A 25,352-nucleotide genomic window follows, 5' to 3' on the forward strand; every position below is an offset into this window, starting at 1 on the left:
GTTCATCCTTTCTTCAAGACACGAAAACTATTGGAACATGTAAAGGCAAGGACAGTCATGAAATTCTTGAAGCATCAATTATCAATAATTTAGGAGAGCGTTCCGTTTGTCAGCCTTCTGTGTAAGTCTGTTGGATGAGGAAGCCTTATTTGTGTGAAGGTCCTTTGTAATAGAACTAATTTGTAGTTTGAAATTATGCCATTTTGATGTAGAGTACTTGTGTGTACACTTTCTTTTAAGCTAGGTGTACTCTGCCTTTAAAGTTGTGTCTGTGGCGCGCTCTTATAGCGCGAGCCTTTTCGATGCTTTCATCTTCTTCGTGTATTATATTTCAGCTGCGAGTCAGCGCTTGTGTTTTTCTTTCCTTTGTTCTTCGACTTTGTGCGCTGTTATGTTCAACAAGTTCCCACAGAAAGATCAAACTTTCACCGAACGCAGATTAGGGTAGTGCACCTTAACTGGTGAAAGTTTATAAAGTATAGCCATCTTCCTGGGTAAAATGACACCAACAAACTTGCCAGGGTCAACGTTGGACGGGTTCGACCGAAATAGCGATGCTTCCCAAGACGTGCCGCATCTCCCGATAAATGCACCGTGGAGATGACGAGCTGCGCACTCGCGGCGTCTAGTGGAAGATGGCGCCACGCGTTACAACCATCGCTAAGCCTGGCATGTTTATAAAACGAATTTTTCGCAGGAAGAAAATCGTCAGCTAACGTTCACAACCGCAATGCATATTCGATGAAAGCTGGAGACTTTTTATGCGCATGCGCCAATTTTTCCGGCTCGTTTTAGATCGCAGAGATTCACTGTGGACACCCTGTAGTATGACTTAGCTTACACTCTAAGCCTACCAAAACTTAAACCTCATTTATGAAGGAAACGATCGTCGTCAGTGCATATTTAATTAACTAGCAGATCCTCGCCGCGCGTAGCCACAACCTACTACCGCGCGCGCTGCAAATCGATTGCTAGAAAATGGCTATTAAAGCCTTCTCGTTAAGATACCTCCGACAGAGCGCTTCATTTCGACACAACGCTGAAAAACTCCGCCGAAATATACACACGAACAAAAACTTGGAAATAATAAAACGAAACATGTATGCCAAAAACTTTAGGTTCGCATAATTAAACGCGAATTCCAATCGGGAGCCCAGCTCCGACCCTCACTTCCAACTCCAACGGCTTGATTACCGGCAAATAATCCTCGAGGACGATCATTATTCCAGCGTGGACTCTACCATTCGAAATCTCTCTGTGCTGCTCTGAGCTTTCACATTCTCAAAGCGGACCATCGAAATCTCCCTCTCCTTTCTCATGCCCTCCTCTCTTTCGGACTTTTCTCCCGCTCTCTGTTCAAACTTTAAACCTGCAAGAGTTCGTTGAATCGCATTTATTATTAATGAGGAAATTCGATGTCAGCGGGCTTCTCAATCGGGACGACGCACTGCCCAACTTACAACGGACAGATGAATATAATTTGGCCTCAGGGACAGGTTCTGATATCGTCCGAATTGTTGGGAAAGGGCGCGCGGACTTTGAGCTTAAACCTGGCGACGCAACTTTCGCGCTGCAAAAGTCGTTTCCGATCATTTATTTGTGGGAACGTGCGCAGCACAATACCTCTTTTAAATATAATGCATCCCACCAGATCTTTTTTTATTGTTGGCCAATTTGCAGAACAGTAGTTAAAAGATACAAGTCCGCACAATTCTATTCAGACGTTGTAGGTGAAGTAGTTGAATGCTCGTGAGATTTATATCAGTGAAAAGCACCTGCCAGCAAGAAAAGGAATATTGTTATCTTTCTTACTGACAAGTTTGTTTCATTGAACCAGATGCTACAGGCGCCCTCGATGTAATTTTTTTAAGAGCGCAGACCTTAGACGTTTGCTTCCGCGTTGAGCAGCGTAGCCTTCGCCGTCGACGTAACCGCGCGCGTTGCCTAATGGGACGCCAAAGTTTTCCCGCTAAATTTAGCGGAAAAACTGGATTGGTGTTTAGGTCATGTGACTAGAGTTTTACCGCTAAATTTAGCGGGGAAACTGAATGCGCAGTGTTACATTATGAGACGCCACATACCTACATACCATTTCAGAGTCCCCGCTAAGTTTAGCGGGGAATTGAAATAGTGCTAAGGTCACGTGACGTCAAATTTCACGCTAAATCTAGCGGAGAAATTGAATTTGTTCATAAGTGGCGGCACACGAAGTCATGTGACGTCATTTTCTCCACTAAATCTTGCGGAGGAACTGAATTGGTGTTGAGGTCACGTGGCGTCACTTTTCTAGCTAAATTTAGCGGGGAAGCTGTGGAAGTAGGGGAGGGTATGGAGAAGGGGAGGGTAAGGAGGAAGAGGAGAGGGTGCGCAGGAGGAGGAGGGGAAGGTGCAAGGGAGGAGGAGGAGAGAGTACTGAGGACGAGGGGAAGGTACGGAGAAGGAGGAAGGGAGGGTACTGAGGTGGAGGGGAGTGTGCAGAGGAGGAGGATGGAAGGGTGCGGAAAAGGAGGAGGGGAGGATGCGGAGGAACAGGGTACGAAGGAGGAAGAGAACACGGAGGAGGAGGAGGAGGGTGCAGAACCAGTATGTGAGGAGAGTGATCTATATTTATACAGATTTATATTTTTTTCTGAGATTGTTTGGTATGGTACATCGCAAAAACAAAATACCTCAAGAGACGCCCTCTAACTTCGCATCACGGAAATTTGTAACCGTCTTTTTTTTTTCTTTTTTTTTTCTTTTGTTGCTGCGAAGTTAGGGTTAGGTGAACATCGGCTCATAAAGTTTCTCTTTCTCAATTATCTTTTGATACAGGTAACGTCAGTTTCTCAAACATTTGCATTCTATCCCAACCGCGAGTGTCACATTCTAAGAGAGTTAGAGTATTCTGCAATGCGTAGTTTATTTGCCCGGGTCGAAACACGCAGTTCGCTTTTCTCGGGAACACCCTGTATTCGTGTGCCTTGATACCAAAGAAGAGCAGGCTCATAGTTTTGTCGGTATACCATCCGGGCAACAAAGTTTGGCTCTACAGAATATTCAGAACTTTCCGTTCTCCCTCCCTTTCCCCCCGCCCCCAAAAGCAACTATCATAAAAAAGAGCATGCACCAGGATTTCTAAAAATGCCTCGTTCTGCTCCAAACAGGAATTATTTTCGCGTATCTGTCCGTGACGTTCGATTTGTCCATGGCGCAGTTTCTCTTTGACAAAAACCCCCTCCCCCCCCCCCTCACACCGCCACAAAACAAAAAACTTTCAGCCTTTCCATTCTAGTGAAGGACGACGACCAGCGAAGCTGTACTATGGTGGGAATGAAGTAATGGCCGTCGGCAAGTCGGCAAGCCAGAGTGGAAAGGCTGCAAAGGTTGCCACGATCTATGAGCGACGCTGGCAAGCAGACAACCGGCAAACGCAACACTTTGGACAGCTACCGCCATCTATGAGCGACGGCAACAATCAAAGTGTAGTGTCGACATTTGTTTGGTACCGGACACAATCCTGTGGAACCTAGCCCTTAACAGCTCCGCTGTAAAAGAAAACAATGGTTTTATGTATGAAAGTGCGAAACTTACGGAAAACGTTGAGGATGATGGAGTCTTCCCAGAGCTGCCCGTCGAGTCTAGGGTTCCGCGCCCTACACGTGAGCGTGGCCTTGTCCGACTCCGCCGTGAGTACGAGCAGGAGCACGATGGCGGTGACGTTGGCCTTCTCGTCCGTGAAGAACGGTTCCAGCCTCTGCTCGTCCAACCACCAGGATACCTGCGAACAGATGTGTACACATGCGGCTGGGCTCAACCAGAAGGACGAACATGGCATCGCTCGCAACTTTTTTAGGCTGAGAAACTGAGGTCTGTACCGATTTGACAACTGCACGATTGTCAATGACGGGATGAGGAAGGTAGGTAGGTGTTTTCAGAACAAGCTTCCTGCCTTTGATAAGAGGCCTTAGTAAAGACGTTGTTTTCGTCCTGTCAGTGCCCACGAACCTTTCCAAGAAAAGGCTCCTGGCCGGTTTCATTTTCAGTGTTTGTGCGTGTGGCGTGTGATTCGCTCGCTTTACAAAGCGACGAACATGCGTGTGCTCGGCTAAGGAGATCGCACGCTGGGCTGAGGAGTCCTAAATATTGGAATGATGTGTAAACGTTTTTTCAAAGAAGGGCACAGCCATCTTGAATGTCGTCATTTCTGATATGCGCTGGAACATTTGCTTTTATTTCTCCCCGCCACTGGAAGATGCAGTAGTGATACACGACCGCACGCAGATACGATGCTCATCCAGATCGAAACAGGCAGAGGGTGGGGATCGAACCCAGGACCCCCGGATTCTGCAGCGCAAGCTTTCGCTCCACGTGCTCCGAGCTGGTGTGACACGCGTCCAATCGCTGCAATGACGACGATAACCGAACCATAACAGTAGAGAGTTTTAGTAGATCGTTCCGATACCTCCGATAGCCCCGATAACGATACTATGCATGCGCACGGGAGGCGCGGTGGCGGAGTATCGGGTATCGTTATCGGAGTCATGGGAACGATCTACTAAAACTCTCTAATGTCTGAAACTCAGCGCGTGTCCTGTGCATTACCACCCCCGGCGCGTTGCTATGACCAAGACTGGTGGCCTATAGGCTGTGTTCGAAAATTTACTCTATCCGACTCCGGGGTAAAGGTTTTGTACCGTGGTGTTTCAAAACTTACTCGCGCTTACTCGATGGCTCCACAACTCGCATTCCAGAAGCGGGTTGTTTACTCCGGAGTATTTACTCACGCTAATTCCTCGATCGGGGGGTAACGTTGGATCAAATCGAGTGAATACGTCACGTGATATCTTTGTCGTCTGCTTTCTGAGCCGACAGCCGTCAAAGCTCGCTTACTCCGTTGGCTTTGGTGGCGGACGTTCGAAATGACAAAGAATAAGGTGCAGCCATTTATGTGTGGTTATTGCGACTTGCTGTTTTCAACGCAGGAATTGAATGCATCATATGCAGGCCGTGCAGCTGCCTGGGAAAGTATACCTGTTGTTATTATCAGAGTGCGAGCGTAAACAGGATCTTCTTCTCATCCTCGTCCTCAGCGTTGGAGGGAATGCCGCATTCTCGCGTTCAAGGCTGAAAATGTTCGAGTGCGGTAAATGATGTGGAAGTATTTTTGTTTCCCCCGGAGTGTGTACAATGAGAGGATAACGCTTGTGAAGCAGTGAAGGATTCGAAGATTTCGTGTATATGATCAGTCAACAACCTCTCCCCATCTCACTCCCCAAAAAATTGCCTTTAGAGGTTTGGAAGTTTTCTTTGTGAGTTTGTTATCTTATTTTCGTAAAAGCGAACTTAAGTTACATATCACCATGGAGCCTGGAACGCGTCTCCGACTGGTGTGTTTATTACGTCCAAAAAAGTGGTCCCTCGATTTCCTCCTGATGACGTCATAGAAGTGTCATGCTGTCGCCGGTCGCGATCCTGGCGGCGTCCCAACAGCTGTGGCGTATGTGGCAGACGCCTGTTCTGCTGCAGGTCGTTCTCCAGTGTGGCAGTCCACGGAAGCTTCGGCAGCCAGAAGTCAGGACGCCGTGACGACAGCGACACTCGCGTTCTCTTGTGCTTTCGCCAGCACTTCTACGATCAACTGTCAGGATCGCGACATCCTACAGCCTGACACTCCGCCTTTTATGACGCCATTTCGGTGCCCACACATCGAAACTGGTCCCCTTCGGGAGCAGTTTCGATGTATGGGCAGAATAGGACGCTGGGCAAACACACCCGCCGAAGACGCGCTCCAGGCACCATAATATCACTTTTGAAAAAGCCCCCTGCGCTATACAGCTACGCCGCGTAGAAGCACTTTCCGCAAAACGTAGCCGGTGCAAATTACAATACGTGGAACATATGCCTTTGGGACCCCTGGACGTGATTTACAGCGATCTCGCTGATTAAAAACAAAATTCTGATGTCTAACTGAAAGGAGTAAGTAATTTTGATCTCAATATGCAGCCCAAAAGGAAGGTGACCAAAAGGAGCTGGTGGGGCAATCTCAGAAAACATCGCGTCGTCATTAATATCATCGTCTTTTCAAGTGGTTTCTTTACGATCCAAACGATCGTCTGCTACTTTCTGTCACCGCTGCTGTTTTTTTTTGGTTGTTTTTTTTGCGGTAGCCCAAGACGAATCCAATCCGCGTAGTATCCAGGAGATTATCCCGCGGCCGTTTCAAAATCGAGCCGTGGATCGTTTCCTCGCGTCGTCACGTAGACAGGCTACTCGGGTAAGATTCGGAACATAGCCATAATCGGCTCCAGATCACGTGGCCGCTTGTTCTGGCTGCGATTGAGGGGGTGAAGGCTGCTCTTTTTTTTTTATCTTTTTTTGTAACGAACGAGAGCATGTTTCATAGGTCATTAACGCCAGAAACTAATTTTAGGCGGTATGTAGGCAAAGTAAAAAAATCGATGGTTCGCACCCCGAAATTCCAGAGACGATTGACGTCCCCAAGCCACTCAATGCGAGCGGTAAATTTTCCTGTCGTAAGTAAATGGAGAAAGCATCCGACAGCACCCGCTTTTTTTTTTTTTTTCAAAAAGTGAAAACGTGGAAGCGACCGTAATAGCCGATTTTAAAGGAACATTTATAAGATGCGCTGTGAGCATGCGCGAGCTCTCCCGACACTTGAGCGGTGGAAACTCGCTAATGGTTTGATGGGGGGGGGGGGGGGGACATAACTAATAGCAGACAGCACTTGCGGCGGCTGAGATAAGAACGTTACTCCAAAGTAATTTTCGTACGGCCGCCGCTAGATAGCGTATCAAAATTACTTGGTGGGTGGGATAGTTTGCTGTCCACTGATAAAAATAAAAACCGCAAACACCAAGAAAAAAAAAGAGGGGACAGGACAGACCGCTCTGTGCGGTCCCCTATTCTTTTCCTTGGTTTTTGCGTTTTTGATTTTTAGCAACTAGATAGCGTCTTTTTACGGAAATACGGAAAAGGTTAGGGTGCTTACATGTCTGTCTCAGGGTAAAAACATCGCGTGTTGCACTGAGTGGGCGACTTGTTCGGTAAAATGGGCTCTGCATTAACCAAGGCTAGCCAAAGCAATCATAATTTTAGGCACCAAGATGGGTAAGTGTGGTTGCTCTGAAGCGTAGCTTATTTAGTCGTTCTAGCTCAAAATATCAAAACACCGTGCCCCGATATTTTTTTTTTCTTTTTTTTTTTTTTCTCAGCGCCGTTTTTGTATTGCACATCAGGCGCTATGGAGATGGTTAAGATACAAAAATGCGGTTTCGTGAGCTTCAAATTTGTTGTCACGAAGACGAAGCGATAGAATGTTGATCTGTCGCGGACTGTTTAAATATTTGTTGACGGCGAAGAACGGTCACTGCGACTTCGGATACATAATCTGAGAACTACAACAATGGTTTTAACCAACAATATGACTAAAGTGTCCTTACTCTGAAGCAAAGCTTATTTATTAGTGGCTCTACACTGGTTCTCACATAGAAAAGTAAGGTTTGCGCATTATGCATGCGCTGCGCGAAGTAGCTCTTACAAAATTTAGTTCTCGAAGGAAGAAAATGTGCTTTTGGCGCTTGAAACGTGCAAGTATTGATAAAATAACACTTCATAAAATATACACCCAGTCCACATACATCTTATTTCAACACATGGTGGGGAAATTAGTATCTAACCACGAGGAGCCGGATTTTTTTTTTTTTTTGCCCTTTTACGGTTCTGGAGGTACATACAAGTACCGGCTACTCGTGACTGCGCTCTCGTTTTTGTCCCATAGATGCATGGCCCTGCGTACAACTTGCGACAGTAAACAAACATGAAAAAAAAAAAAACAAAAAAAAACGTAGGTATCAGAAACCAACAGTACGTCTGATTGTCCTTTCCTGACCGGAACAGCCCAAACTCGGGGTCACCCTGGCGAAGCCTATAGCTTGGCAACCGGCAGACAACACTTCCAGACCGCAGACCTCGACGAGCGAGCGAGCGAGCGAGCGCCAAACCCATTTCCTGGAGCGGTGTTGGGCGTTATCCCAATCATCGTTGCTCAGAACTCGACCGTCGGCTTTTCTGTGGCCTCCATCATCACCCTCCACGCTCGCTCGAGAACGTTCAAATTGCCGAACCAAACTTTCGTCCGACGCCAGGGAAGTCACGCGCTCGAATTGGGCGAGATAACTCGGTCCGTCGAATAACACGTTGTTCGAATTCTAGAAATATCTCGCTCAATTTCTCCACCCGCGTGGTATTCCGTGTTGTTGTTGTTGATGTTGTTGTTATCGTTGTTGTTGTTGTTCGCCAAACGTTAAACGCTCGACGCCGCAAAAAGTCCTTCCGGGGAAAATCTATTTTGTCGAGCGGCGTGCCGCGGTGGAGATGCGAGTCAAAATAAAGCGCGTCGAATTTCTTATACCGACGGTTTATACAGCGGAAGCTCTAAAGTGTAGAGGCGCGCAAATATGGTGGATGCCTTTTGTCTAAACTACAGAGTAAAAAAATGCATAGTGTAGTTTCGCTTGTGACCGGGAGATGATATGTAAATTGAAACTTCAGACGATTAGTAAGGTTTGTAACAAAGTTGTTTTAGTGATAGACCTTTTCCGCATTAAGTTGGCACACAGCGCCGGACGTATGCAAGGCCAGTTTTGGAGGAACTTGTTCTTAACTTGCTTTAAATAACACTTCTGCGAGGGAGCCACCTGCCCTTTCGTTTTTTTTTCTTTTATTTATTTTTGTGTTAGTTCCAAATCAACGAATAACAAAGATGTGACCAGTAGCTGTGTACGGTTTGGCCTTGTTTTGTCCGTTTCGGAATCCATAAAAACGGCCTCGGAGGCGTAGCTGTCTAAAGAGTTCTACGAAGACGCCATTAAGAGGTATCAACAGTACTTTGTTAAAATCGAGACTTATGACTGCCAGGAGGATTTTTTTTACTTACTTTGTACGTAGTAAATAAAGCGTGAAACCTCTTTAACCCCCCCCCCCCCAAACCAAAAAAAAAAAAGTTTCTTAAAAAGTTTGCTCAAAAAGTCGCAGTTGCGTTTTTCAAAAACAAGAAAATTATGGGCGACTTAATTGCAAGGCGGAAGTCGGTACGCGCACGCTCCCTGTTTTTGCATTTGATTACTAAGAACGGGGTTCTTACGGTATACAAATCAAAAAGGTTTTACTAACAATGCCAAAACAATAATAGAAACTAGGATAAAAAAATCTACTTCAAAAACAAACAAAAAGATACGTCTTTCTGTCTATCATTTCCGGGAAATGGAGGAAGACCGACTGTAGTTTGGCTGTTAACTGCTCTTGTTGTATATGGTCGGCCTCACCATGGGCGTGCGCAGGATTTTTTCATTAGGTGGGGCGAGGCTTCCCCAGAGCGCCCCCCCCCCCCCCCCCCTCTTTCTACCAACGCACCCCCACTGATGTCCTTCCGCTCATATTGTAGTGCTGAGACGAGATATGGTTAAGAAACGTTTATTTCAACAATATTGAATTGTAACATATACAAAATATTATTAAGCAGTTGGTTTCACTTTCTTGTGAAACGTCCGCAAAGAAAGGCAGTCCCTGCGCAGCTGAGGCGTCAGTGACACAACGCGCGTACAAGGAATTTTTATTCTTTCTAAACCAGAGAAAAAGGCGACGGATATTCCATCGTTAACAGCGCAGAATATTTAAAAATATCGCCTCAACGTGACTCTGCTAGTATGGAAAATATAGTATACATACAGGGCAAACGCATGGGTGCACCTACACAGGGCGAAAGCTGTCATATGGCGTCTGCGACGTCCATGCAGAGGACGAAAAACGCCACTCAATACACAACGTAATGGCAACGCTTAAAAGCACGAGAATATACCGCAGATTAAAAATACGAGAAAGAGCAAGTTACAATATCTAGTAATTGTTGAAGATAATGACATGCCATTTTTTTATCTTACTTTCTGGCGCTTGATAGGAACATGTAATAGAAACAATGGCTATAATTACTTTTTTTGCACAAGGTTAACACACACGCATTATGCCATGCTCAACAAACATTATACAAACTAATGTGTATGTTATGTGGTGGTAAAAATATTTTATGAATAGATTACTAAAAATGTGTAGCACGCGGGAGATATAGTACTTTTCACCAATCGTCAAAAGTCTAAAGGAAACTTCTTAGCGATTTTGTCGCGATCTGTTCGATGACGGACTCAGAAGTTGTTGACAATGCAATCTGTTGCTCAACGAACGGTAAAAGAAGCCACCGAAGCCGGTCATGAGTCATGACTCATAGTTGATCTCCGCTTTGTTTTCACAATGGCGAGCTTTGAAAACGTCCGCTCGCATGAGCAGGTAGTGACAGCGACAAAGCCTTTAAGAATTTAAAAAAAAAAGTCCTTATAAACTAACGCTCCTAGGCCATTTTGTTGCAACCAGTCTAGCCGTTCATTAAAGTCACCGAGCTTTATGTGCTCTGTGCTAACCTGTGCCTTCAGTAAGCGGAGCTCAGCCCGCAAGCTGTCAGACTCCACGTCAAAACACTTAGTGACAACGTCTATCGCTTTGTCCTTGGCAGTGAGGCGCAGAATGTTCATTATCGCAGATATGAGAAGGACGGTCTCCTGCGTGATTCTTGCCGACGCGGGGGCCGTTTCCAGGGGCGAAGAGGGTTTTTCGCCGACGGCTGGCCACAGACGGGTTGGCGCTTGGCGCTGCGTCGCAACGTCTTACTATGTTTGTTTGTTTTTTTGTTGTTGTTTTTTTTTTTTGTTGTTGTTGCGCGCACTAGAGGGAGGGAACTTTGGCGTCGGTGTTTTATGCCGTCGAAAAAGAAACCATACCGCCGGCGCAGTCGCGCCTCGAGTCGGGCCAACTTTGCGCCCCCCCCCCCCCCCCTAAATGATTAGCAGGGGCGGCCGCCCCCCCCCCCTCCCCCTTTGCCCCCCCCCCCCCCCCCCCCCCGTGCGCACGCCTATGGGTCTCACCGCTAACACTCCATACAAAAGACAGACTGTAGACAGTGTTTAAGGCCCGCGTTTCTTTGTTGTATGACGGTCATATTACAGCTGTCTGCAGACATGTACGAAGCAGACAGCTTTTCTGAGATGCCCGAGGCGCTTCCGCAGATAATACTGCCACCACGTCTGAAGCAAACGTCGTGTATTTTGTTTTCTACACATGACCAGTAGGTGGGCCACAACTGCTCAGTGAAGCGCCATATTGCCCATGTTGGTGAATATAGTGGGTATTCACTAGATTTCATACTAGAGGGTGATGTTTAGAGCGCATGATCTGAACAAGCTCTGATTGATAGACCGCTGAGACCGGAAATCTCGATGGGTCCGGAATGAACATTGCAAAAGAACCTTGGAAGTTCAGCGTCAGCGCGCGCCCATGTAGCAGCAGCAGCGCACGCAGCTATGGCCATCATAGTAGAAAAAAACAAACAAAAAAAAACCAGAGACAAGGAGCTAAAAAGGACAGGAAAGTAGCTATGGCCACCAGTGAGTACTCCCTATTAGCGCCGAGATGTTTCTGTAGCGCCCTCTTATGGTCTTTTTCGTGATGTCACTAACAGGATTTGCCTCTGCCTCGTTGTGATTAGCAGGATCTGCCTTTCCGTGGACCGGCGATTGCGTAGGCATTATCGTAGTACAGGAAGCTATATGGTTTGTCCGATCGCGAACTACGACCGCGGAGACGCTTTTGGCCTCACTCGTCGCTAATGGCGCGACGCAAGTTAAGAGTGCACTTCCATTGTGAGCTTTTTCGGTCTTTGGTAACACTCCAGAGCACGCGCAGCCAAATCAGGGCGGAAGGCAGCGAGCGCGTGCTGGAGGCGGAGCGTCTGGCGCATTGTTAACTCGTATCTACCTATAGCGTGAGTATAGATTACTACAACAATTAGCGTGCTCTATTGAGCAAACTAATTGCAACTTCTAACAAAAAAACGTTAAGATTATAGTTTATTCGTTGCAATTGTTGAGTTTCCGCAAGACTGTTAGGTTCCACCGTCCACGTGACCCTGAACGACACTGCTGGTTTGGTACTCCTCACTTCTGGATTGTAGAGAGGGCGCGCTATAGCACGCGCAACGACTTTCGACCGCGATGATGTTCGGGATCGGCAAAGACTTTACGCCCGTAATAAACCTAAAGTGTCGTGTGTTCAATAATCAGTTTTCTGATTACCTCGCCACACAACAAATTCACACATACTAAAACCGTGCGCGAGTTGGATATATTACGAGCGTCAAGCGTTCATTTCAGCCAGGCAATCGAAACTAGGAGATTCGTTGCATTGAAGGGGAGTATGCACCTACGGCGACGCTTCAATCAACACGAAGCATTCCATCTCTCTCTCTCTCTCTTCCTTTTTCTCTCTTTGTCGGCATACCCCTCTCCTATTAATTTAAAAATTCCTCGACTTCAATACTCAAAATCGTGGCTCAAGCTCAGCCATTCAATCTGCCTGACGTCCCAGACAAACAAATCAACAGACACGCGGTCTAACAAACTCTTCGCGCGCGTCGCTCGACGTGCAGATCAATGACTGAAAAAACAAACATAAAGATGGGACACGAAATGTATATCATGTCATTTTATAAACTACACAATCTCGAAAAAAAAAAATCTACGAATTTATCGCTTTCTCTCTCTCTCTCTCTTGCTCTTTCTGGCAATCGTTCCGTAATTACCATAAAACAGTAGATCCTTTGTGTGTGTGTGCGTGTTTGTTTTTTTCATTTTATCAAGGTTACCGCTTTGTGGCGGATTTCGACTTAACCGCGTGCCAATCAAAAGCTGAAGCGCGCATTCGGGTAAGTGGAGGCAAAGCGCTCGGCCATTTTCGCCGCTTCCCCTAATCAAATAGCTTATGCCGAACGTTTTTTCGGGCCCCATTATTCTAAATCACCTGGAATTAAGAGCCCGAATCAGAGACACCTGAACAGCCGGGGCCTCGGTCCGCATCGACTGGCTTCATTAAAACCCGGAAAAACCGGCGCCGAAGCCTCTTTGGATGTTTATCTTTAGCCGGGGGGCACTTTCCCTAGCTTAAGAGAAATTTTCCCCGACGTTAATAAAACAAAAAACAAACAAAAAACGAAGAGGAATGAAATCTTTAAATAAAGAACGTTTTGTCCTTCGATTGAATTGGGGTGCACGTTTTATTTCTAAGATAGTTCGAACGCCTTCGTTATCATTATTTTTTTTTTCCTCTTAGGGCACTGAAGTGAATTTCTAGTTTGCGGTTCCCATACTTTGGGAGCAAATTTTCTTGGCGCTTCTGGGGAGAGCAGGAAAAAGACGTCCGCCCAGCTTTAACGAGCGCTCAAAATGGGAGGAGGCAGGTGTGTTCCCTTTTCCTTCAACTCTATTGCCAAAAAAGGTTATCCTCGAATATAGCGAATATTTGATTACGGTGTTCTTTCAATGACGCGGAAAATATTTCTGTGTATACGTATGCTTCGGGAGATGTGGCTTCGTGGAATTTCCGACGAATAAAACGGGCACCAGAAAGCCACAGTCAGTCCGCCCACACTTTATACAAAAATAAAACGCCGTTAGCTGAAGACACGATGACAAACAAAAAAAAAATATCTGCGGGCACGCATCATGCTTGTTCGGGGCATGTTTTGCTTCCACACGTGTCTGCAGACAATTTGTTTGTATGGCCAGTGTGGCAGGAAACGCGTCTCCTACGGCGTCTGCAGCTGGCCGCCTCTTTATGATGCATTGGCGGTGTTGTGACCGGTTTAACGCGTAGTACCGGTGGCGAACATATAGGTGTTAGCACAGTTTTGTCACTCCAGCGGTGTGCATTCAATCCCCTGTCCCTCTGTTTCACTCTCTCGCCGCCAGGCAGCGGCCGTTTTCGCCGCACGTTACGGCAAGCGCGAGCACTCCTCTTCCTAAAAATCGATTTTTTTCTTTTTTTGGTGAATGGAGTTGTTTTTTTAGCAGTTGCATATGCTGCTAAGGATACCTCAGCGTTAATACCGTACCAAAAAAAAAAAAAAAAAACACACGAGAAAAACAACATTCCCAGCGACCTTTTTACGTAGTTTTCACGCTACGCCGTTTGTGGCCATGCCGGTATTTTTTACGCGCCACGAGTGTTCGGCTCACGGTGCTACTTTCAGACCGCAAGAGGAGTAGTTCGAAGTAACCAGTAAGTAGAATTAACCGTCAGTATATAGTACCCAATATCCAGCACACCTGTGGGCAATGAATTCTTAGTCTTTAAAAGCATTTATTGAAATATTTAAGGAAAGATTGTTCTATATTGTTTAGAAGACATTAAACGGTCGTTTCAGACAGTGAAGAACATAAATCTGTACCACCCACTAAACCTTTATATTGGTTTAACCTCCGATTATGATTGCCGCGAATACTGCAATTGCAACAGGACCCACCAAAACAGTGATTAAAAAGTTAATAAAGAAAACTTTAGTTGATTTCTTAAGCTGGTCGAGAAGGTTAAACTTCCATCGAATCTCAGCCAAGTCTGATACATAGGCAGTGAATACGGTATCAGTGTACCGGAAACCCCCTCCCATTTTCGTTTTTTCATCATCCGTTTAAATTAAAACTAGCCACCCATAGATGTATAATTATTTTACGAACGCCCCGGCTTGACAGCTTTACTGGAAATTAGGTACACTTTTATTAAAGGTGTAGAACTCTGTACATTTAGGATTTTATTCCCGAATAAAAACTGGGGTCATCCTTATTATACTCCCTCAAATTTTTTAAAAGAAGATATACCCAGATTTGTAGTGCACTTTGTCCCACATAACCTCGTTTAGACCACAAGCAGAGGCCTCGTTTGGATTTGTCACTTTTTCCTTGTTCCTTTTATCCGAATATATTCCCCAGAAACGAGAAGAAAGAAACAATAAAACACGCATAAAACATTTACCGTGCGTTAAGACAAACTGAGAACAGCACCATTACAACTTAAATCACCTTGATAAATCTCAAAATGATGATACCCAGTTTTGTAGCGTTCCCTAAAGCCTGTGATTATGGCTTTCAAGCGTCAATATTTAACGACCAAAGAAGTGAACGCCCTTGGCGCTCTGCTGCTCGCTCATCGGTCTCGAATAAACCGCAGTAAAATGAACCGATATAAAACATTCACCGGACGTTATGACAAACCGAGGACAGCGCAGTTACAACTAAGGTCATCTCAATATATCTCGAAATGACGACAGCCATTTTTTTTTTTCTTAGCGTCCCCTAAAGCCTCTGACTCTTGCTTTCAAGCGTCAATATTTAACTACCAAAGGGTGGGAGCGCCGCTCTGCTGTTCGGTCGTCGGTCTCGAATAAAATAGAGTAAAATGGGCGGATATAAAACATCCATCGGATGTTACGGCGAACTGAGCACACAGGCGGAATCATTTTGTCTGTAAACGCGAAAAAAAATCTTGGTCGCAATGTTAAATCGGCGCGGTATATGTTATATGCGTCCACGGCCGGGTTGTACCAATACCGCCCCAAAGGCAAAGTAAACGTCTGTCGTTATTGTTAGCAGATTCTCAACCCGATCCAAGAGGCAAGCACACTGACAATCGTCGAAGGAACGCCGCAAAGCGGCAGAAGGAAGCCTCTTGTGGCGTCCGCGTTGTCAGATGCTGGAAGACCCACTGACTACGGTGACGCTGACGCGAGCTAGGCGCAGTCCTTGTTTCTTAGGCGGTATTGGCTAGAGACCTCTTTCGCATAACCTCATACCACCGAGCAACTGACGCACCCTCGACCAGGTGTTTCCTTTTTTTTTTCGGATTGCCCGCTGACACGGGGTATGAATCCACCGAGCGTATGGGCGAAAAGGCTTAGAGACTTGCGTCGTGTGTTAGTTAGTTTCGAGTGTTTCGTTTAACCGTGTTAGTGTTAAAACAAAATCTACGGTAACCTCGCCATCACTGCGTCGTTCGTCGGGTGCACAAATAATTCCATTAACCATAGGAGTTATGGCGGAATGTGTGCGATGAGCACGAGAGGCTGCAGCGCGAGAGTGACTGCAATGTTTTTGAACATTACGTGTTTCCCGACGATTCATATTTATGAAATTAGTCGACTGCGCGCGTAATTGTGATGGCTTTGTATCAGGCTCCTCGTCGCGTTGATGCTCGTGACTGTATCGTCGAAGGCAAGCGGACCAATTGCAAACTGGTGTCCGTGCTCCTATCCACTGCAGGTATGCCATGATGTATCACTGCAAGGCACGACATGTAAAGGACATAAAAACATCTAGGCACCATCACTGAAAATGCAGCTATTAAATGCCGAGAGCTTATCTGTATAGACTACATTAAACTTCTTATTATTTCTTCGTTGAGGAAACTCAACCAAAACAACCCGCCGTCTTTCTCCTCGTTCTTTCGAGGAGGTAAGGTGATGGCCTCTCGTTAACCATAGCTTGGTTCGAGCCGCCAAGTGCCAGCCAAGTCATTAGGGAGGAGATTCAACAGTCCCGCCTCTAGCGGGACACTCCAACTGTGGGGACAACAAACCGAATTTTCTTGTTTGCTTTTGCTAAGGGAAATCAAAGATGACGGCTCAAAGGCCGCTCCTTGTGCGACCAAAGCACTGGTCGCAGCGAAGCGCTCGTGCCCAGACCGTGCTAGGCGACGTTCAATTTCTTTGTTATGCCGTGTTAGTAAACCCCGGACTGCGTGGACAACAAGTTCGAGAAAGTTCCCCCAATAGGGAGTATTCACTGGACGCCATATTTGTGGGTGCTGTTTAGAGCGCATGCTCAGAACGAGCTCACATCAATAGGCTGCTAAGACCGGTACTTTTGATGGTGCGGAATGCACGTTGCAAAAGAACTGTGGAAGCTCGACGTCAGCACGCGCTCAGCGCGGACTGTGCTGACTAACCTCTAGTTGTGTAAACATACTCAGGTACACGGTAACTCGCTCTGCGTTTTCGTGGTATATGACTCGGTGACAAAGTAAGGGGCTTTAGCCGAACTCACCTGAGGAAGGGGCCTGGAGCCAACCACAAGGCACCGGAACTCGGCCGAAACGTCCACCTCGAACGACCGCTGCGGGTTCTGGATCTTCACAGAGAGGGGCTCCACTGCGTAACAACAACAAAAAACGACATCAATAAGTGTGCGTCATTCAATTTTTCTTTTTGTGCCTGGCGTCGAAGAAAACACTAGAAACACTACCTGAAATTTAAATAGTAAGCTGCGTCATTGTTTCGTACCGTAGCCATTTGACAAGTTAAGAAAGTCATGGCCTGCCGAGTCCTGTCATCGCTGCGCGGCCAACGAGACTGCTCCATTAGCCGATAAGAACACCTAGGAACGAAGGATGACGCAAGAAACATGAACACAAGAAACCGCTTTATGTCCAGTCAATAGCTCAGTTGGTAGAGCAGTGGACTGAAGAGGCCCTCAGTTGCGGAAACCGCTTCAGCTTCCCCTTTAACTGTAGGTAACTGTGGTTTCATTCTAAGTTCGAGGAAGTCCAGGGAATTGCGAACGACACCACGCATGTTAATCAATCATTGAATCAATCAATCAATCAATCAATCATTTTAGAGCGCAGCTCTTAGGCGCCCGTTTCCGGCTTGAGCGGCATCGCCGTCGCCGTCGGCGTCGGCGTAACCTGAGGTCACGTGACCCCCCTCCCTCTGAGGTCTCGTGGCCCCCTGAGGTCACGTGACCCCCTTCAGGTTACGTGACACCCCTGAAGTCACGTGACCCCCCTGAGGTCACGTGGCCCACTGAGGTCACGTGACCCCCCCCCCCGCCGTGAGGTCACGTGGCCCCGTGAGGACACGTGGCCTCCGTGGCAGACTAGTTGGCAGGATGACGAGGTGAGGAGGAGGGAGGACGGGTATACCCTCTCCATCAGTACCCTTCCACCCTCCTCCTCAAAAGCTGCGCTCTAATTTGGCGTTACAGGGGTTACAGGTAAACATGCTTTCATGTTTTAGAGCGCAGCTCTTGGGCACCCGTTTCCGGCTTGAGCGGCGTCGGCGTCGCCGTCGCCGTCGGCGTAACCGCGCGGTGCATTATGGGTAAATTTTCCCGAAGAAACCCGAGGTCCTCCCGAAGGACCTCGGGTTCCTTCGGGAGGACCTCGGGTTTCTTCGGGAGGACCTCGGAAGGACCTCGGGCTCCTTCGGGAGGGCCTCGGGAGGACCTCGGGCTCCTTCGGGAGGGCCTCGGGAGGACCTCGGGCTCCTTCGGGAGGACCTCGGGAGGACCTCGGGTTCCTTCGGGAGGACGAAGGGGGGGGGGGGTCACCTGACGATGACGTCATCAGTGATGATGACGATGACGATGCGGATGCCGATGACGTCGTCAGTGACGTCACTGATGACGTCATCAGGGACGATGACGATGGTGATGCGGATGCCAATGACTTCATCGGCATCCGCATCGTCATCGTCATCATCACTGATGACGTCATCGTCACATGACCCCCCCCAGGACCTCGGGTTCCTTCGGGAGGACCTCGGAAGCACCTCGGGTTTCTTCGGGAGGACCTCGGAAGGACCTCGGGTTCCTTCGGGAGGACCTCGGAAGGACCTCGGGTTCCTTCGGGAGGACCTCGGGAGGACCTCGGGCTCCTTCGGGAAGACCTCGGGAGGACCTCGGGTTCCTTCGGGAGGACCTAGGAGGGGGGGGGGGTCACGTGACCTGGGGGTCACGTGACGATGACGTCATCACTGATGATGACGATGACGATGACGTCATCGTCATCGTCATCGTCATCACTGACGATGCATCATCATCAGTGATGACGATGACGTCATCACTGATGATGACGTCACTGATGACGTCATCAGTCATAATGGCGATGCGGATGCCAATGACGTAATCGGCATCCGCATCGTCATCGTCATCATCATCATCACTGATGACGTCATCGTCACGAAACCCTCCCTCCGAGGTCACGTGATCTCTAAGGTGTCGTGACCCCCGAGGTCACGTGACCCCCCCTTCCGAGGTCAACTGATCCCCCCAGTACCCTTCCCTCCTCCTCCTCAAGAGCTGCGCTCAAATTCGGCGTTACAGGGAGTTGTAAACGGCTTTCATTTTTTAGAGCGCAGCTCTTAGGGGCCCGTTCCCGGCTTGAGCGGCGTCGCCGTCGCCGTCGCCGTCGCCGTCGCCGTCGGCGTAACCAAGGTCATCCCAAGGTCACGTGACCCCCAAGGTCACGTGACCCCTCCAGGTCACGTGACCACTCCCAAGGTCATCTCAAGGTCACGTGACCCCACGTGACTCCCAAGGTCACGTGACCCCTCGAGGTCACGTGACCCCTCCCAAGGTCATCTCAAGGTCACGTGACCCCAAGACCCCGCGTGACCCTTTGAAGGTCACGTGACCCCCAAGTCACGTGACCCCTCTGAGGTCACGTGACCCCCGAGGTCACGTGACCCCCAAGGTCACGTGACCCCTCCCAAGGTCATCTCAAGGTCACGTGACCACAAGGTGACCCCCACGTGACCCCCAGGTCACGTGACCCCTCTGAGGTCACGTGACCCCTCTGAGGTCACGTGACCCCCCTCCCCCGAAGTCACGTGACACCCCCCCCCCCCCCGAGGTCACGTGACCGCCCCCCCGGAGCATATTAAAGAATGAGGGGAGGAGGAGGGGTCTACCCTCCCCTCAGTACCCTTCACTCCTCCTCCTCAAGAGCTGCGCTCCAATTCGGCGTTACAGGGATTTGTAAACGGCTTTCACTTTTTTAAGTCAAATCCAGTACAGGTAGACTCGAACAAATACAAAACCCGAAAATATAAAACAGCGAGGACGAGGACGGGAACAGGACATCTCTCAAGATGTCCTGTTCCCGTCCTCGCTGTTTTATACTTTCAAGTTTTGTATCTATTAACCAACACGCTCGTTTTCAATTGAGACTTGAACGTTCCACAGGCACAAAAGGCAAACAAGTTCCCTGACAAGGTGCAAGCGGCCTATAAGGGCGGCAAGCTGCAGCGGTAAACAAACAAAACACAACCCCCCTCTTCCAGAAAGAAAAAAAAATCCCAGCATGCAACAACACTGCAGTTCCTATAAACGTTAACACCAAGAAACACGACGAAGTGCACAGATCGCCATTCTCAAACAGGAAAAAAAAAAGAAACTAGAAAGATAGACACTCCGTGGGTGACGTATCCAGTACTGTATTTTTAAATAATAAAAAAAAACGTTAAAAGCATATATAGCAAATGCATTTTACATTCGTCAAAATATAAAGCAACAAAAAACACATAAAAATTACAGAAAAAATCCCCTGTGCCCACAATATGCAAGTACACATGTAGAGGCAAGCACATAAATAGATAAAAAGTAACCCAGGCAGCACAGGGTGTTGGGCCAATATTGGAAGAGCATTGGTAAAAAAAGGTCCAATGATGGTCCACTTTAGCCAATCTGCTTCCAATATTGGCTATACCATTATATGGAATCTTCAGTGATGGCCCAGCTTCTCCAATGACCAACCAATATTGGAAGCACATTGGCATAAAATGGGCAATATTGGCCTCTCAGTTCCATTGGCTTGCGAATATTGAATGAACACTGGTATAAAATGGGCCATCTTGGCCTGTAAGTTCCATTGGCTTGCGAATATTGGATGAATACTGGAGTAAACCGGACAATGTTGGCCTGTCAGTTCCATTGGCTTGCAAATATTGGATGAACACTGCTATAAAATGGGCAATCTTGGCCTGTCCGTTCCATTGGCTTGCGAATATTGGACAAATACTTGCGTAAATCGGACAATGTCGGCCTTTAGTACCGTTGGCTTGCTAACATAGGATGAATACTGGAATAAAATGGTCAACGTTGGTCTGTCCGTGCCGTTGGCATTCCAATATTTGATGGGGACTGGCATAAAATGGACACTGTTGGCTTGGCAATGTTTGATAAACACAAGCTTATAATGGTTACTGTTGTCCTGTTGGTACCATTGGCTCATTGTCATTTCAAGAACACAGTGGCATAGAATGATCGGTGTGTGTTACTCTGACAATACCATTGGCTTAATAGTGGAAGCATGTTTGAATACGCTGGTTTAGGCGCGTTCGTTTCACCTCAACAAGTTGAAATTGCTCGAGCGCTTGTAAATTTTATGTTATTTCTTCAAAACGCGATTCAGGTGCTTTTCGGCAAAGTAAACAAGACAATAACAAGGTACAGAACTTAATGGCGAAGATTTGCTCCTTCACTATGCATATTAAGCAGTCGCCAGCGATATGGGCTCATCAGGACCGCCAACTGGAAAAAAAGAAAGAAAAACGATGTCCGGGTTATAGAGTCAACATAATAGATTATCATGTTGACTCTATGATCTTGACAGCCACAATAAGAGCCCGAATGCCTCCTGCACGGCGCCAAGGCACTGATAGCAGACGACAATGTTGGTCTTGATTTAGAGTCTAGCCGGATTGTCTAGCCGGATGTTGGCCTTGATTTAGAGTCTAGCCCCTTTTTTTCCGCATTTGATTTATCATTGTCTCTTCTTAATTTTGACATTAGGCTTCGAGCTGATTCCGGAGCTTCGTGTCTGTCAGTCCCGTTTCGTCCTCTTGCTGTAGGGTTATCATGTCTAAGCAATCTCTACTACCTTGGTTTTTGGAAACCCGAATAGCAAATAACAGCAGAAACAAACGAAAGAATTCGAGAGAGAGAAGTATGCACGGGAGGGGTCGCGCCGACGGCCTCGGAACGGCTTCCCCTCCCATTTTCCCCACGCCGTCACTAATCTCTCCTTTGTGAGTGAAGAGGACTCGGCGACCTTGAGGGAGGAGGACACTGCGCATTCCTAAGCTGACAGTGCCGGGGAAGCTACGCGCCGGCCGGACCAGTCATCAGCTGCACCGCTCTCTGCGCGTGGTTGCGGGAAAGAGCGTGATCACGTGAGTAAAAATAGACCTGCGATTAGTTCACCGGGCTTCTTAGCTTCCTCTGCACTCTCAGCTTAGGGGTGATGGAGTCCAGAACGCGAAACACACGCATACCTACACACCCACGCACACAGAAAGTGGGATCGCGTGCATCAAGGCCACACGATAAGGTAGCGACTTGAAGACGGTGGGGACGGTCTCCTCAATTTCCAACACGCGCATCCGCGACCTGCAAGTTGGCAGACGCGCTTCGCAATTTATGCATGCTTTTTTTGTGTGTGTGGCAAAAATAGCTCTTTTTTCCAAGGCACAAGAACGGCAAGATAATCATGCGGATATCAGGGCACCGTGGTGTCCTTTTCTAAGTTGTCTGAGTGCATTTGATTGCTTAGCAGACTGTTCTTATCGGGCGAGGCGGCTCGGCATCTCCGCCATGGTTCTAGAGTTCCGATCACCAGCAGCGCATTTCGTCTTAGTGCCAAGTGCGATCTTCAACATGCGGATTGCCAGGACCATGGATATTCTTTCGACAGCGCCTGCACATCGGTGTTCTTCCTTCGTTGTGGGCATACGTGTGACCACTGACCACTAGCTTCGGCGGACCGAAGACACGACGGACCGCTCTCTCTTCCATGTGAGTGACAAGGAGATGTCCTCCTGACCATGGGGATAGGTATTCTTGCTACGCAATGTACGTTTTGTCACTATCCGATGAGTTTGAACCGTGTCGAACACTGTGCAAGGAATCTCCGACGAGTTCAGCGTGCAATTCACAGCGATCGGCCCGAAAGGCCCTGTACAGCGCTATTTGGAAGTGCTTTTTATCCGAATAGACCGTGAGAGACGTTCTGATTGATTATTTCTGTGTTCGAAGTCATTTTTATTTAATTTTTCTTGTTAAAATGTGGCTGTCGTCTTGGCGGTATATGTGTGCTTTAGTAAAAAGTCCTCCCGGTAGGTCCAAAGCCGAATACCACAGAGCGTTGAGTAGTCCTTATTTGCCAAGGTTCGGCTTGTTGGGTGCGAGTGGAGTGTCGGTTATGTCACCGCGCTCTGCGAGTGTAATTGCCAGTTATTGTCTTTACACGGTAAGCTATTTTATGTGTGTGATTTATTTTAAGTTCTTGATTGATTCAAGCATCCAGTTCTGTTAGACTTTCAGGTTCTTACGTTTAAAGGGTAATTATTGAACTCTTAATTTAGTAGTGCGTTTGACACTGGTGAGCTAAAGTGGGTGCCAGAGGTTGGATTTATAAATTGTAAATATTATGGAGGCAATATGACTACATTTATAACTACACATTTCTGTGCCGCGAAAGCCGTAAATCTTAAAAACATTTTTTTTTTCAAATCAACGTAGAAATATTAGTGTTTACTTAAATAGCGAGATTGTAATTCCTAAGGCTTCTTAAAGCTAAATGAAAGGTTAAGGGACGCCATGACATTACAAGAGTAGAGCTGAGCAATTTATAAAATAACCTTCGTACTATTTGATTAATTTTTTAAATGACTATGAATATTTTAATCTAGATCGATCGAGTTCTGAGTAACGACAAGTCGGACGAACAAAAAAATAGTAAACGCCTGGGCCGTCTTGCTAGAAACAGCGTCTCAGCTTAGACGGGGGAAAAGAAAGCACTGTCAAAGCCAGCGTACGAGTGGAACGGGACTAAAACCTAGACTCAAGACGCTCGCGCGTCCCAGAATTTACAGTGCTTTCTTTCACCCAATCTCAGCTGAGACATTGATTCCAGCAAGCCGGCCCCGGTGTCTTACCTGCGCATCTGTTTATTTTAGAAGGCAGTACTCAGTTTTGTACATACAAAATAACGAAAAATAATTCGCTCGAAAACAAAGTTTATAATATGGAAAAGTAAACATAAAAAATTCGGTAGGCCTTTCGAGATTTTATACTTGAGGAGCAACTGAACCGATTAATAGAATAGTTAATTAAATGGCGATTAATAATGAAACTATGTTTTATTTTGATATTCATTTTTGACAAGCTTAAGAGAGAACTAAGAGCCTCTGAAACCCTTCACCTGAATGCAAACCCCCGCTTCTGTCTCTTTCAGAATCCTGTGGCCAGGCCCCTGCGTGGAACCCCTTTGCCCAGCCCTCTGCCCTGTTCACTACCGAGCCTGCTGCCGAGTCTGCCTAGGCTCCCCTGATTGCAGAATGTTTTAAATATTTTTATTCGGTTTAAATAAATTATGAACTGTCAAACGTTATGAACAATTCCTTTGCAAGCTTTAATGATTTCTAAAGTATCCAAATACGGTAAAATGGCTGCATTTATTAGATTTTAGTATCAGACAGAAAACAGTGTTGAGAAAAAAGGGCAAGATACTTGCTTGGTTCTCTGCACTGTTCTTGTGACGCTGGTTAGACCACTGGCTGAAAAATGGCACCCAATAATAGCATACACTATGGATGCAAAAAATAGCCAGTGTATAAAACTGGATGCAAATATTTAAGCCAATGTTGCAAGAGCCAGTGTGTAGGGCGCTGGGTGCCAATGTTGGTTCAGCCAATGGTGAAACCTCTATGCCAATATTGGAAAAAAAAGCGCAAACCACGTTGGTCCAACGTGGGCTAGAAAGTTGGCGAACCAGTGGTCCAACATTGGCACCAATCTTGGACCACCATTGGATCGGGTAGCGTTTTCGAAAAATGCCAATGTCAGACCAATATTGGAGCCATTTTTTTCCAACATTGAGCCAACGGGGGTCCAACAATGGTGTGCTGCCTGGGAATATACAGATACAAGTATGCATTTAAAAAAAAAAAGAAACCAAAGCACACTTACATTATCTGTATCTCGTTTTTTTTTTTTTTTTTTTTTTTTTAAGGAAGGACCGGATATGCTTTTTAAAAGTGCCAGTCGTATTGGGATGTGTTACGCTTTTGCCTAGAACGTTTAACAGATAGGGTACCTGAAAGATGATTGTCTGCTTGTTGTAATTTGTTCTGGTTCGTGGTGGTCTTAAGCTATGTTTTCCCGTGGGTTATATTCCGTTACATTTAAAGGAATTAGACCAAAACTATTTATTCTCTTTCCGTGAATTAGCTGTCCAAGTTTATAGTGGTTTAGCCTAGTGAGATGTAAGATGCTAAAATTTTCAAGTAATTAATCGGCATTACTATCGTGTTTTGCGTTTGCTACTATTCATAATATACGTTTTTGTAAATTAATGAGTCCGGTGTAGTTACTTTTACAATTTGTTCCCCACGATAGAAAACAGTAATAAAGTTTTTTTGTAAAAATATTGTATAATATAACTGTAATTTGAGCCATGTGGAAAAATATCCTTTGTTTTGTTGATTGCTGTAATCGCTCAAGATAAACCTTTTTTTTTTTATATGGTCGATTTTTATTGTCTAATATAATCTGTCATTGAACCACACACCTAAGAATTCACCGTGACTTATTTGTTCTATAGTGCAGTCGTTTATTGTCAAACATGGCGGTCTGTCAGCT

At 46.6% G+C, this 25,352-nt stretch overlaps 1 protein-coding gene across 2 annotated transcripts in view; it reads right to left on the bottom strand.

Moving 5' to 3' along the window:
- Positions 1-25,352, bottom strand: part of LOC8043297 (hemicentin-2) — a 248,591-nt gene that overhangs the window by 67,045 nt on the left and 156,194 nt on the right. For both annotated transcript variants that reach the window (XM_029972765.4, XM_042288829.1), the window contains exons 5-6: positions 16,977-17,080; positions 3,574-3,760 (exon numbers count right to left, since the gene is read on the bottom strand). In XM_029972765.4, coding sequence (XP_029828625.3) covers positions 3,574-3,760; positions 16,977-17,080 — 291 coding nt within the window. The remainder of the gene's footprint in view (positions 1-3,573; positions 3,761-16,976; positions 17,081-25,352) is intronic.

Source organism: Ixodes scapularis, unplaced genomic scaffold (assembly GCF_016920785.2).
Source record: "Ixodes scapularis isolate PalLabHiFi unplaced genomic scaffold, ASM1692078v2 PGA_scaffold11__112_contigs__length_91849675, whole genome shotgun sequence".
Classification (NCBI taxonomy): domain Eukaryota; kingdom Metazoa; phylum Arthropoda; class Arachnida; order Ixodida; family Ixodidae; genus Ixodes; species Ixodes scapularis.